This window comes from Aristolochia californica, unplaced genomic scaffold, assembly GCF_029961685.1.
Source record: "Aristolochia californica isolate CCGP_79_NKW_82.1479 unplaced genomic scaffold, dmAriCali1.0.hap1 SCAF_12, whole genome shotgun sequence".
In the NCBI taxonomy this organism is placed as follows: Eukaryota; Viridiplantae; Streptophyta; class Magnoliopsida; order Piperales; family Aristolochiaceae; genus Aristolochia; species Aristolochia californica.
In genome coordinates, this window is record NW_027181793.1 from 21,576,841 (window position 1) to 21,590,090 (window position 13,250).

The 13,250-nt window shown below is 37.0% G+C and overlaps 1 protein-coding gene across 2 annotated transcripts; it reads left to right on the forward strand.

Annotated features, from left to right (window-relative positions):
• Nucleotides 1-5,543: 5,543 nt before the first annotated feature.
• On the forward strand, nucleotides 5,544-12,448 carry LOC137946447 (ribosome biogenesis regulatory protein homolog). 2 transcript variants are annotated; one of them, XM_068792739.1, is made up of 9 exons: nucleotides 5,544-5,813; nucleotides 6,232-6,370; nucleotides 7,958-8,108; nucleotides 8,327-8,378; nucleotides 8,470-8,598; nucleotides 9,754-9,895; nucleotides 11,591-11,774; nucleotides 11,914-12,027; nucleotides 12,120-12,448. In XM_068792739.1, exons 2-9 carry the CDS (start codon nucleotides 6,279-6,281, stop codon nucleotides 12,258-12,260), a joined length of 1,005 nt encoding a protein of 334 aa, XP_068648840.1. In that variant the 5' UTR covers nucleotides 5,544-5,813; nucleotides 6,232-6,278; the 3' UTR covers nucleotides 12,261-12,448. The 2 variants fall into 2 exon arrangements, with proteins under 2 accessions (XP_068648840.1, XP_068648841.1); XM_068792740.1 differs by having other exon boundaries at nucleotides 6,262-6,370.
• The last annotated feature ends 802 nt before the right edge of the window (nucleotides 12,449-13,250 follow it).

Genomic DNA, 13,250 nt, shown 5'->3' on the forward strand with positions numbered 1-13,250 from the left:
GGCTCAACACTAATCATCTTCCTCATCTAGAGGTACTAAAAACACACATAGATAGAAAGAATGTTATAGAATTATAAAAACTTTTAGTGGATTGATTAACGGACTATTAATTTCTAGGGCCAACACATAAACACAAGATATCTCAAGGGAAGGAGAAAAGAGAGGAACTCTATGGACGAATGTGAGCCAAGAGGAAGAGGTTTGAATACTTTACCCCATGCTTTGAGGCTATATTTATAGTTTTGTAAAGGTTTTTACAATGATTACAATGCCCTTAGGGCTACATGCTTCAAAAAGAAAAAGACATAAGGGGACATATACCAACTTGCATAATGACAACTCTATGTCATCTCTATGAAAGTTCTCCTTATTTACTATTCATGCCACCCCTATACACAAGTTGGTGTTTGTAACTCCATTTTGAAAATAATATTTGTCAAAAAAAACTTGTGTGCTTGAAAACAAATTCTTATCTCGTGTGGCTTGAAAAGAAATTTTGATTGCCTTGCTTTTATTCATCTTCTTCTTGTTCACATCTTTCTTATAATCTTCATCTTGTCTCCACCTTAATTGGATATTTTAGTCACATAAAATTTGATTACCCCAATAAATGGAATTTTTCATTATTGGTTACCTCTTTCTTGTACTTCTTCTACTTGTCCCCCTCAAGTTGGGAATCTCTTTGTTCTTTACCAAGAGACCCAATTTTCACAATATAATGATGAGAGAAGAAAAATCACTCCTAGCTGCACGAGAAAGCTCCATACACCTATCAAAATGGTTATTGTTTAAAACACACTCCGTTCAATTTCAAAGAAATGGTGAAAAAATAACCCAACTTTAGGGCACAACAAAGAAACTACTCACTTTCTAAGCGTAGCTCAAACAAAAACACCTCTTGGGTGAATAATAAAAAGACTTTACTCAAACTGGATGTTGGGCACACTCCTATACTTTTTAGCCAGTGGGTCTATAGGCATTGTTCTAAAGTGATTTTACCAAAAATAAATTGAAGAAAGTACTTTGAGGCACACAATGCAATTCTTCATACTTCCAAGTAAGAAGGAAACACTTCTAGACCAAAAGATGGATAAAAAGTGACTAGGAGGCAAGTAAAAAAATAATTCTTCTATGAACATGATGATTAAAGAAACTTCAAAAACCTCAAAAAGAAAATTTTGAGATGGAACATAATAATGAAAACTTTCTAAAAATAGATTTCTCACATAAGGAAATTATTTTTTAATACAACTTGACCAATTGAGATAAATTCCAGAATAAGGGAGATTTAGGATGCTAAAATATTTGGAATTTCTAATTCAAAAATTTTAAACTTTGTAAAAACAAGAAACTAAACTCATATGGGGAAAATTTTCTCTTAAGAAAATTAATGTGATGTGAGATCAAAGAAGAAAATTTTAATGAAGGAAAGATACTCAAGTTGGTAGAATCTTTATTAGAGTTTGAAAAAAAATAGGAAACTTAACCAACATTAGTAACTCAAAAAGTGAAGCAAACAATTTGGCTTAAATTCGGATCTTTGTATGCAACAAGATACCAACATAACCTTTGATTCTTCCAATGTGGATATCTCTCTCTAAAAATATCAAATTGAGAAACTATTTATTGGGATAGAAAGTATACTGACATAGATTTCTTTTGAGATATAATTCTCAAAATAAATCCTCAGTAATTTTAGTAAAAACCTTTTATGAAGTTGAGGCTTTCTACTGCTACACAAAACTTCTCTGCTACTTGACCTTTGTTGTTTCATTTGTCGATATCTCTCTCTAAAAATTTTGTTTTCAACAACTATTATTTAGTTGGAAACTAGACTCAAAGATATATTCAATGGTATTTAATATGATATATGAAACATACAGTAAGAGAGTGAAACATCCAATGAAAAAAAGGAATTGGAAGGAAAACTAAAGGAAAAAAGAGAAACTCCTCTTTTTTTCTTTTTCTTCCTCCCTTTCTTCTCCTTTTCCATCTCAGATCTTTTTCCGCTCTAATATCATGTTGATTTCTAGGGCCAACACATAAACACAAGAGATCTCAAGGGAAGAAGAGAATAAACTAAGAGAGAAAGAAGAGAAGAAAAGAGAGGTGTATGAACGAATTTGAGCCATGAGGAAGAGGCTTGAATACTCTACCCCATGCCTTGAGGATATATTTATAGTTGTGTGAAGGTGTTTACAATAACTACAATGCCCTTAGGGCTACATGCTTCAAAAAGATAAAAACATAAGAGGATATACACCAACCTGCATAATTACAATTCTATGTCATCTCTATGGAAGAGGTTTTTTTATTCAAATGTGTTGTTAGAGTGGTTCTGTCCACTCTTGTAGGCAGTAGCTTTCCGCACCTAACAGATCGGTCTGTTGGGTGTATTGGCTAGCCGTTGTCATGTGTAAGGGTCGTATGAATAGTAAATAGTGAGAACATCCATAGAGATGACATAAAATTATAATTATGCAAGTTGGTGTATGTTATCTTATATTTTTTCCTTTTGAAGCATGTAACCCCAAGGGCATTATAGTTATTGTAAACACCTTCCCACAACTATAAATACAACCTCAAGCCATGAGGTAGAGCATTCAAGTTTCTTCCTCTTGGCTAAAATTGGTCCTTATACCTAGGGGTGGCTTCGAACCGAGCCGGCTCGCGAGCGGCTGGAGGTTGGATCAGTGTCGACTCGGTTCGATTTGATATCCCTGGATCTTGAGCCAAGTTCAAAATCTAGGATCGGCTTGTTTAAATTAACGAGTCGAGCTCGACCAAATCCAGGTTCGGGTCGACAACTCACGAGCAGACTCGTTAACGAGCTGAGTCGGGGCCGGGAGCGGGGAGGAATTCTTCCTCCCCTCGTCATCACCGAGCCCCTCCTGTCAGTTGTTGTCGCCATCGACAACTCATGTAAATTGGTGCGTTTTAATCCATTATTGAAATTCAATCTTAAACCTCCCCTATCATTCTTTTTTTTAAATGTATGCATAATTTTATATATAATTTATTTAACATATATTGTATATATAGTATTAAATGTAGGTTAAGCTCGAGCTCAAACTCAGTTAAAATTATTAGGCTCGAGTTTGATTATAATTTCAGGTTCCAGGCTAGGTCAGCTCAAGCTCGAGTTCGAAATATTTAAATCAAACTTGGCTTGAACAAGGTTCGGACTCAACTAGATTCGATGCCACCCTTATGCCCAATTTTAAGGAGAGATCATTCCCAATTTTATGTAAAATGTATGTATAATTTTATATATAGTTTATTTGACATGTATTTTTTGAAAAGTTTTAAATGTAAGTTGGAGCACGAACTTAAGACATGTATTTTTTAAAAAGTTTTAAATGAATGTTGAAGCTCGAGCTTGGCTCGAACTCAGTTAAAATTATTAGGCTCGAGTTCGATAACAATCTTAGGCTCGAGCTTAAGCTCAAAATATTTAAATTAAGTTTGGCTCAAACATAGGCAGGTTCGGGCTCGGCTCGGATCGATGCCAACCCTACTTATATCTCTACCTCTTCATCTTCTTTCTCTCTCTTGGTTTCTTATTTCCTCTCTCCCAAGAGCTAGAATTTATCTTTTCTTTCATTCCCTTGAAATCTCTTGTGTTTATGTGTTTGCCCCAAAAATCAACACCTCCCAAATATCATAAGCTATTTTACAGAAGGTTATTTAGTTACTAATGTATTGACCAACCAAAACATGACTAGAGAATTATCAACCTTCCAGGCACTTGATGAGTTGGTAGGAGGGGTATCACTTAGGTATCCTCATTTTTCTTTTTCTAGAGAAAAATTTCAATGACATGAACCCACATAAGGATTTTTTTTCCTTTTAACTTCACTTTGGTAATTGGACCTATCTATCCCTTTTATCATGAGATTTGTTTGAATCAGCTACAAGTGAGATGACTTCTCCACTTTTAGCCATTACTTAGGGACTAAAATATGCAAATAACAAGCTAAGTTGACATTATAGAAGTCACTCATGATATCAACTTAGAGACGTTCACTTCTAAAACAACTTGGGCAATGGTGAATAACATCAACCCAAACCCTAAGAAATTTCAACTACTCTACTTCTCTAAATAGGATCAATGTCAACCAAGTACTTGTGAAAGAATGCAACCCTAACTGGATCCCTGACTTGCTACTGGGAAACAACAAAATTTGCAATAACATAGACCAAACTAGTTATAGGCATACATAAACCTCGTAAACCATCAAATCCACTATGCAACCCCATTTCTACACTATATGGTCAAATTGCAACCTAAGCACTACATTTAACACTAGGACTTAGCCCTAGTCACTTGATAAGACTAACACTTCTCTCTAGTAGTTCCTCTAGTTCCACTCTAGTTTATCTTATGAGTTCCCTAATGTTATAAAAAACGATGACAATAAAGTGAAATGTAAACACGAAAGAGACAAGTAATCACACACGACACAAAGATTTACATGGTTCAACAAATTTTCTACGTCCACCGGAGTTGCAGAGCATTTTATTATTTGAGGAATCACAGTGGGGATGACTACTATTCACTATGTTTCTTGTAGCGACGAAGCTTCACGCAATGGTAAGAAGCCTTCTCTCTTCCGACAGCGACGTCGCGTCTCAAACTTCTCTTTGTTTCTCATAGCAGCACACAACCCCTCTGTTTCTCGCAACGTCGAGTCGCCCAACAGTGTCTTCTCACTGTTTCCTGTAGTGACGTTGCAGTTTAATGCGACGGTGAGGAGCAACAACGTCGTCTTCTCTGCTCAGTCGAGTCCCGAGAGCTTCACTATAAGCCTTGAGTGCCGTTAAGCTTCTCTGTTTTGGTAAGTCCTGAGCTTCCTTCCACTTACCACAACGAGTTTCGTCTTCTCTCTTCCGGCAACGACGTCGAAGTCCCGAGGGAGATGATAAAATCAGCTAGAGGGAGACTTGATTTTTCCTACAGTGCAGCACACGCCAAAGTATAAAAGGAAATGTGAAATACCCTCCATGTCCCCCATTAGCTCATATCTCGAGCAGTGTGGACCAGACTCCATAGTACTCAACGCCCTAACTCACTCTCCGGCTACCACTCGCCCCCTAGAGTCCCAAGAAATTTCTTCGTGGGTCTAGGCTACATGCTTAATGTGTTGTTGTAAATCTATATGAGGTGTGTATTGTAGAGTAATTAATAAGATACCATAAAAGTAGGAATTTGATCCAAGTATCTAGAGTAAATATTTTTGTTTAAGTATTATTTTTTTATAATTAATTAAATTAATTTTTTACTTTTAAATTATTGTATTAATTTAGACTAAATAAAAATATATCTTATTTTATTAATAAAATACCTTATTTACTTATTTGTTATTTTCATGACTTTTAATAATATATTAAATTACTATGTTAAGAGTGACCTAGTAACGGGGATGGTAGCGGGGTTTAAGAAACCCAACCTCTGCCCGGCAACCCCACCCCATTATCTCTTCTCACCTAACCCCGGTTCGTTTTGCTACCCTTTCTCGCCTTGCAAGTTGCAACCCGACTGACCCTAGCCGGATTGCAATTCTGTTCCCAGGGGGAGGGTTGTTATCTCGGCCACGGCGGCAGTCGGTTTTTTATTGGTGTCACACCCTCACCCTCGCCCTCGCTCTTCCTTCTGCCCCCCTTCTCTGCTCAAGCAGCTTTCACACTTTGCGGCTGAGATCCGGTGCCCTCTCCTCTTCCTTGGCCTCCACTTTGGTTCTCATCCTCGACTTTTATCTTTGACCAACGTCGCTTTTCCTCTTGCTGTAGCTGCCGAGCAGCGCAGGAGCAAGGTACGTTCAGTTAACTCCTCGCTATCATTCCTCTTTTTTTCTCCTCTAGCAATTGATTTCTGCTCTTTAATTTGTTTCCTTTTCTCCTCTTTCGTAATTTTTATGGTGGAATCAAGTAACCTTATTTACCTGTTTTTTCCCCCGTGAATCATGTCGTCTCGCACACCTGCACCTACTCTTTTATTTTTTTAATTACTGTTTCAAAGAGCGAAGGAAGGAGAGCCCCTCCCTGTAAAACCTCTTCTTCCCCCGATTTATTCTTTAAAATGTTGTTCTTTTATAACATCACGATGATATCATTCCGGTTCAACCGGACCGATCACTTCACTGGGTCGGTTTTTATAACAGTGGTTTGAAATCTCTAATAAATTTCACACTCGGCCACTGGTTGGTTCAATTTATACCTCCTACATGCCAGTTCCCTTTTCTTTTTCGCTTCTCTGTGCAGACAAACGGAAGAAACTGATGGAGATGGAAGGTGCGAGGTACCAGGTCGACTTGGGAAATCTCATGGCCTTTGACCCAAATCACCACTTCTCCTCGACCCCCTCAAACAGGTCTGCATCTAGTTCGTAGCTTCGTTATTTATTTATTTTTTTCCGTCCTTTCTGCATGAGTGGTTTGTGTTACCTTCTGTTGGTTGCTATTTTACTTTGGGTTTCGGTGTATTCTCTTTAACTTGGCTTTATATTTCAGTAACTTTTAAATGCTTGCACTGATTTTGAGACCCTTGGCTTTTATTTATCATGTTTTCTCTTTTTTTTTCTTTTTTTTTTCTGGCGTTGTAGTTTCATCTCTGAGTCACTTCTGTAATGTGAATTGCTTCCTTTTATGCTTAATTTATGTTTATTAAGTGAAGTATTGTGATTCTTGACGTAGAACGTTGAACTGGAAAGCGCTGATACTGTCTGAGAAAATATGATTTTTATTGCTACTGTAACTTCGTCGCGTTTGCTCTCAAAGCAATTTGATTATGGAGGATTCTCTTCGCCCATCTATGAACTTTGTTAATTGTTAAAATGAAATTTGAGAGTTTTTCTTATTGATTCACGTGATATCATTGGCAAACGAAGTGCCAAAAAAATTGTTTAACGAAAAAGCTTACATGGAAGTTTATCAGTCTTGATTCCTCGCATGAAACATTGATGAACTCTCATTGAGCATACCAATGCAATGATGGAAAGATGCCCTGAAATTGGGTGAAAGGGAGTCAATAAGGTCTTAAGTGAGTCCTAAGCATTGAGCATACCAGTGCAAGGATGGAAGGATGCCCTGAAATTGGGTGAAAGGGACTCAATGAGGTCTTAAGTGAGCCCTAAGCTCATTTTCAGATGTAAAATTAAATTTTAAAAAAGCAAAAGGGGAAGGACATTGAAAACCTGTTCAATGAAAGTGTGAGTTTGAGAAGTTGCATATTTGGAGAATATTGGAAAAATAGCAAGTCAGTTTGAGGCTGACTGAACCATGTTTGGCTACTGATAAAGCTTTTTATTTGGATAGGAGTTCCTGTACTGAAAGTTTCCTAGCGAGAATATTCTTCGATAAGGAAAACTCTTTCCAGTCTCAAACCCTTTTTGCCTTTTTGCCGAATGACCTTGTTTTTCAGTGCAGTTGCATCAGAATTGCTATAAGCATGCACTTGGTAAGGTGGAGCAGATGTAGATGATAAGTTTTCCTTGATAAACCTGTGGCCATCGTAGTTAACAATTTCCAAAGACATTGCTTGCTAGCTTCTAGTGATGGGCCTATTTGGAGGTCCAACATTTGGGGCCTTGACCTTAGTCAGCCATTTCGCTCAGCTTCATTTACATATTGAAATAAGAATCTCCAAAGATTTTTAGCTTAAACAAATGTGCGTACTTATTTCTGCTGATGCCAGCTTTTTAAAAAATCTTAGCATTCAAAAAAGAAAAAAAAGTGTACACATTCTGATACTGCTTTTGTATACTGCTGTGTTTGTGTGTTAACTCTTCACAGTTAGTCAGAGATTGAGTAGGAGGCTCTATAATTAATCTTGTTTTGTTCTTTTCTATACTTATAATCAAATCTAAGCTTGAGATTTAGCACTTTTTGGATCTCAGCTGCTTTGAGACTCCTATCAAACACTAGAAAAGAAGCTTACTATGACATCTTTTTTTATTTAGGGATGAACTGGTGGCTGAATGCTTACAGAAGGGCACTGAACTTGTACAAGCTGTTGCAGACGCCCTCTTCAACTTGCCATCAAGAGATGATCGTGATGGGCCTATCGTCACATTGCCTAAGCCAACAACTAAGCTGCCCAGGGAGAAGCATGTAAGTCCAGCTCTTGCTGTGTTTTTTTTTCTACTTCCTTATTCTTTGGGGCACCAATTCACATATATGTATGCAAATAAAACCCAATGAGTGAGACATTAATGTAGTACTTCTTGTCTTTCTTTCTTTCATTATCGCATTAGTATCTCACTGCCTCTGTGTGTGCCTTACACTTTATATTTTCTTGGATGCATCTTTATACTTTCATTGTTTTGCAGCTTCCAAAGCCTAAACCCCCAACAAAATGGGAATCGTTTGCCAAAGCAAAAGGTCAGGAATCTAAAAGTCTACTGAAGCAGTAGCTGGCTTTACTCTGATCACTTGTTAAATCCAGATCATCTCATGGGCACGGTTTTTGCAGGAATAAAGAAGCGGAAAAAAGATAAGATCGTATATGATGAGCAAACGGGTACTTGGAAGCGTCGTCATGGTTATGATCGTGTAAATGATATCAGAGATATTCCTGTTATTGTGGCTAAATCTACTGATGGTAATCGTTTTGTGCTATCCTATTTTGTTCCTTATTATGAATTCTCATATCGATATTTTGGGTGCAAGTTTTGGTGCATTAGAAGATCATAAAGAGTTCCACATTCTTCCTTCCTTAAAGAGGATGACACATGTTTTCCTGTGCATGCCAACTGGCTGGCTCCTTGTGAAGTTACTCTAATGGGTGAAGGCTTGCTCACTATTTGTTAGCATTTTGTGAACTGCATAATCATGCATGTTATTGGTTGTTCAGGTGAACATGCCTTCTAAATATCCACGAGTTCTTTTTGTTATATAGATGATATTGGTTCCAGAAAAAAAATGTTTAAATATCTCAAAATGCTAGAGCTTTTTTATGTTCTACTCCTATACAGTGGGTGAAAACATTGTTTTTAACGAGATATAGGCAGTATGATTATAGATAATATGGGCTTAATTGAAATCAAGTGAAACTTCTTTGTTGGGGAACCCAGGTCATCGGGGTTTGGTGGATTTTCAGATATTCTGACAGTAGGGTGCTCGGCTCCTTTGATGGGCTTCTCGGTTTTCGGACTCAATGTCAGCCAAGCTTCAGGCACTTCCTCACGGCCTTCTGATATTCAGAAATCAGTTCCATGGGAGGCTTCATGTGGAAAATGACTCAAATCTGTCATTAGTTGGTGTGCTGTTCACAAGGACCCTCCTTGGTGCCATTGGCAGCATTTTTTTTTTAAAATCCTGGATTTAGCTAGAGGCATTGTTTGTAATTGGACTGACGTTCCTAGATCTGCAAATAGTGCTGCTGATTCTCTTGCTGGAGAGGGGGTTCCAATCCTTCATTGTAGGGGGACCCCCTTCCTTGACATTTCTGTTTCCCTTTTGACTTTAATGAAATGTGCTCTTCTAAAAGATAATAATAAATAAATAAATAATAAAATAAATAATAGCTTAGTTTGATGCACCCATTTTTTGAGTATCTTAACCTGGCCTAGGTATTGCTGTGAATATTTTCTTGGTATGATTTTGAGGTATTGCAGGAGAGGCCTTCAAATATAAATTACTCAAAAGTACTCCATGTGATCAACAAGTCACTTGCTATAATTGTGCAATTCCAAACTTTAATCGGTGTCTGTTAATTTCGTTACTGTTATAAACGTTGTTGCTACTCTTTCAACAGAGCCTGGCGAAGATCCTTTCCGCAAGAGTGAGAAGGAAAAGAAGAAGAGAGTTGAAAAGCAAGAAAAAAACCGGGCACAAAATCTGAAACAAGCTGCAAAACTAGAAGCAAAAAAAACTGGACAACTTGATCACCTACCAAGGTTTGTTATTTCATGCTATTTAAGACAGTTGTCATCCTTTATCTCTACTCTCTGATTTTTTTGTATTGTATTCTTGTGGACTCTATAACAAAGACAAACTGCTCTTTTTTCAAGTTCATACCTCTGTGTCCAGGCATAGGTACAAGTCTAGGGTAACATGGCTCTACTGAAAAGCTTTTGGAACTAAAACCAAAACAAATGATCTTCTTGGTAAAAGATTAGCTAAGCTCTTCCATCTTCAGAAAAGAGACTGGATGGACGCCAGAACAAACTTTTGGGAAGATAATTTCTTCCTCATGTTTATAGGCAATTCTTATAGGTTTGGGATTCAAAGCTTTTGGTACAAAGGTGTTGGGAATCCTGATGAAGAAACTTCTTAGTCAACCTGTGACCACTCTTCTGATGCTCAGTTGTTGAGTCATGAGTGCATAGAGCTGCAAATGTGTCTGCTTGAATAAAATTTTATTTACAGTAATATTATTCAAAAAATTTCATAGTAGAGAAAAAATAAATACAAATTAGATAGTTCCATTTTCAAAAAAAAAAAAAAAAAAATGTTCCACTCCGTAATTGGACACCTTCATACTAACTCTTGTGTATGTATTCTTTGTCTTTGTTCTGTTGTCGTTATTTTCGTTAAAATGATTACAAGAGATAAAAATCCTACCTGATCTTTGTGGCTGTTAACAGGAGAGAACAAAGTAAAATAGTGTATTTCGTGTTATTGTCACTTTTTACATTTTGTATGTTTAATTTATATCTGAGGTTCTGAGGCACCCCTCCGTATTTTGAAGGCACAAAATTTGTTTTGTACCTTGGCCTAGTTTGTTGATATATCATGTCATGGTTTTTCTTGTTTTACTGGTATACTGTTCTTTCTATATATCACCTGTCAATAACCTTAAAGAACAGTGTGTTAAGAAAATAACATCATGACCATATCAGCTTTCAGTTCATCTTGTGTCTAGATATGTACTTCTATTAGTTCATCTTGTTAAGAAAATACTTTTTCTTTCTTGTTTGTGTCTGTTGTACATTTGTCCAAAATCATTATTTATTACTTACATGTCTAATATGATGACAACAATGAATACCAATCTAGAGGTTAAACATTGTTTGAGGCAGCCAGTTTTAGAGCAATGGTCAAACCATTGTTGAGTCAGCAAGCTTAGCTATATGAATAGCCATGATAGGGTAAGGGTTATCCAACTATGTTGCTTTCCTGACCATGATCCCATTAATACAAGCACCTTCAGATGGCATGGTTCTTTAACAAATTGTGTCCAACGACCTTTCATATGGTGTTCTTAGTTTTATTTATTAAATGCAGGTCCAGGTCCGTCCCGAAATAACTTACCAAAGATAGGAGACATCTTTCTAAATAACAAGTGCCAGAATTTTCTTATCTTGGGTCATGTTGGACTATCTTAGCATTCTTCCTTACATATAAGTTTTTTATGGCTCCTACACACAAACAATTTGGGGTGGAGATCGTTGTACAAGTCCCTGCTCTAATTACATATTAAAGACTTAAAAGTGGGGTTGGGGTCTGACCAGCCAAAGTTAGAGGTCTCTGCCTAAGTAATAAGCGCAAGATTTTTTTAGTCTTGGATCTAAGTGGGACGATTTTCAACAGTTTTCTCGGTGTTGTTCTTCTTGTGATCTCCCTTTTGGCTAATACGTTTTGTGTTGCAGCCATGTCCAGCTTGCTGCAACTGCGTTGCCCATAACAGGAACTCAGCAAGCACCTAAGAAAGCAGGTAAAGTTGAGCTAGAAAATGTAGCTGGGATGGCAGCGACATCAACAGCGAGTGGTGGAAAATTTGACAAGAAGCTTCCAGGAGAAAAACCTGCCAAGCATTCTGGCAAGCATCGCAAGGTTAGCAGACTACAGCAATCTAACTTGGAGTAACCAGTTGGTTTCTCAGTTTATCAATTAATAATTTTCGTGCTCCTGTTTATTTGGAATGAAGGTTTGATCTTTTATTCATTTCTTTCCATCTGTTGGTGTTTTCTAGTTCCTGCCTGTCGTGGAAGATAAAAGAATTGGTTCACAGGAGCAGCAGCAAACAGAAAAGATTCTGAACAAGCTGATTTCCAAGAATTCACATGAAATTCTCAATGTTGACAGGGCAAGTTTAAAATCACTGGTGCATTTTAAAGAAGCACAAGTGAGGTTGCTCAAATCTTTTCATTGACCGATCTGTTCTCTATTGCCTTGCAGGCTGTCACGATGTATAAAGTGAAAACAGAGAGGAAACGAAGAAGGGAAAAAGCAGCAGAGTCATCGTCAACACCAAACAAGTTCAAACCAAAGAAAGCACCTTTTAAGAAAGCTTCAAAGAAGGGTCAGAATGGAAAGTAAGGAGGGTTTGGGGTCCTCTACTGCAAATGACCATTCTTGTAGGGAATGGAGAAATGAATTCAGTTTTGTCATTTTGTTTTTTGTTTCTATTTGTAATCTCTACAGCGGATAAAGACGACAGTCGTCTTTATCCTGTACAAGGGGTTGGGCTTATCTTTTCTATTTATAGTGCTTGTAGCTTTACGTTATTGCTGTGTACCATTGTTGGAAGTTCCAGTCTGAAACGTTAATGGCTATAGTAGCCATGGCCTTTTCTTACGTTTGGCTACTTGGTACAAATTCCCTCTAATGGAATTGTGTCCAGTACATCCTCTACTGTGACACTTCCATGTATAAAGCAAGGGAAAGGAATCAAAGAAATAGTGGTCCCTCTCATAAGGTCTATTACACAAATATCATTTCTATCTTCAACTTGTGGTTCCAAACCAAAGCAGCCCTTATGATGTAAATAAACCAGTACATGTCTCCCTTGTGGGTGCCCTGCTCCTCACCAAGCAATGTTTTCAAGTCCATTTTCAACCACTAGTACTATTTCTTTCTATTTTGAACTGAACACAAAATAAACCTATAGTGTGAAAAACATTTTTTGGCAAAGAGAGAGGAATGAATAGGTCCAATTTTGTAAACTTATTTGCTTTGCAGCTTGTTTTTGTTACTTATAGAAAACCATAAAGCTCTTTTAGAGACTTTTTGGACCTACTTTTTGCAAAAAATAGTTATTATTGTAGGGTATTTTTTAAAAATTGAATTAGATTTTTAAATATAATGCTACTTTTGATTTAGTTTTCCTTTATTTCTTTGTTTTATAAAACTTGAACCGAACCAACTCATTGAACCCGGAATAGATCCCTTATCGAAGGAACCTGACTCACTTAGCCGATTCTAGAGAGAGTGACATGGAGTAATATTATAAAACTCGACCCGATTATCGTCCTTTTTCTACTGACATAGTTTTTTTATTTATGTTAATTATATTGAAATTATTATCAC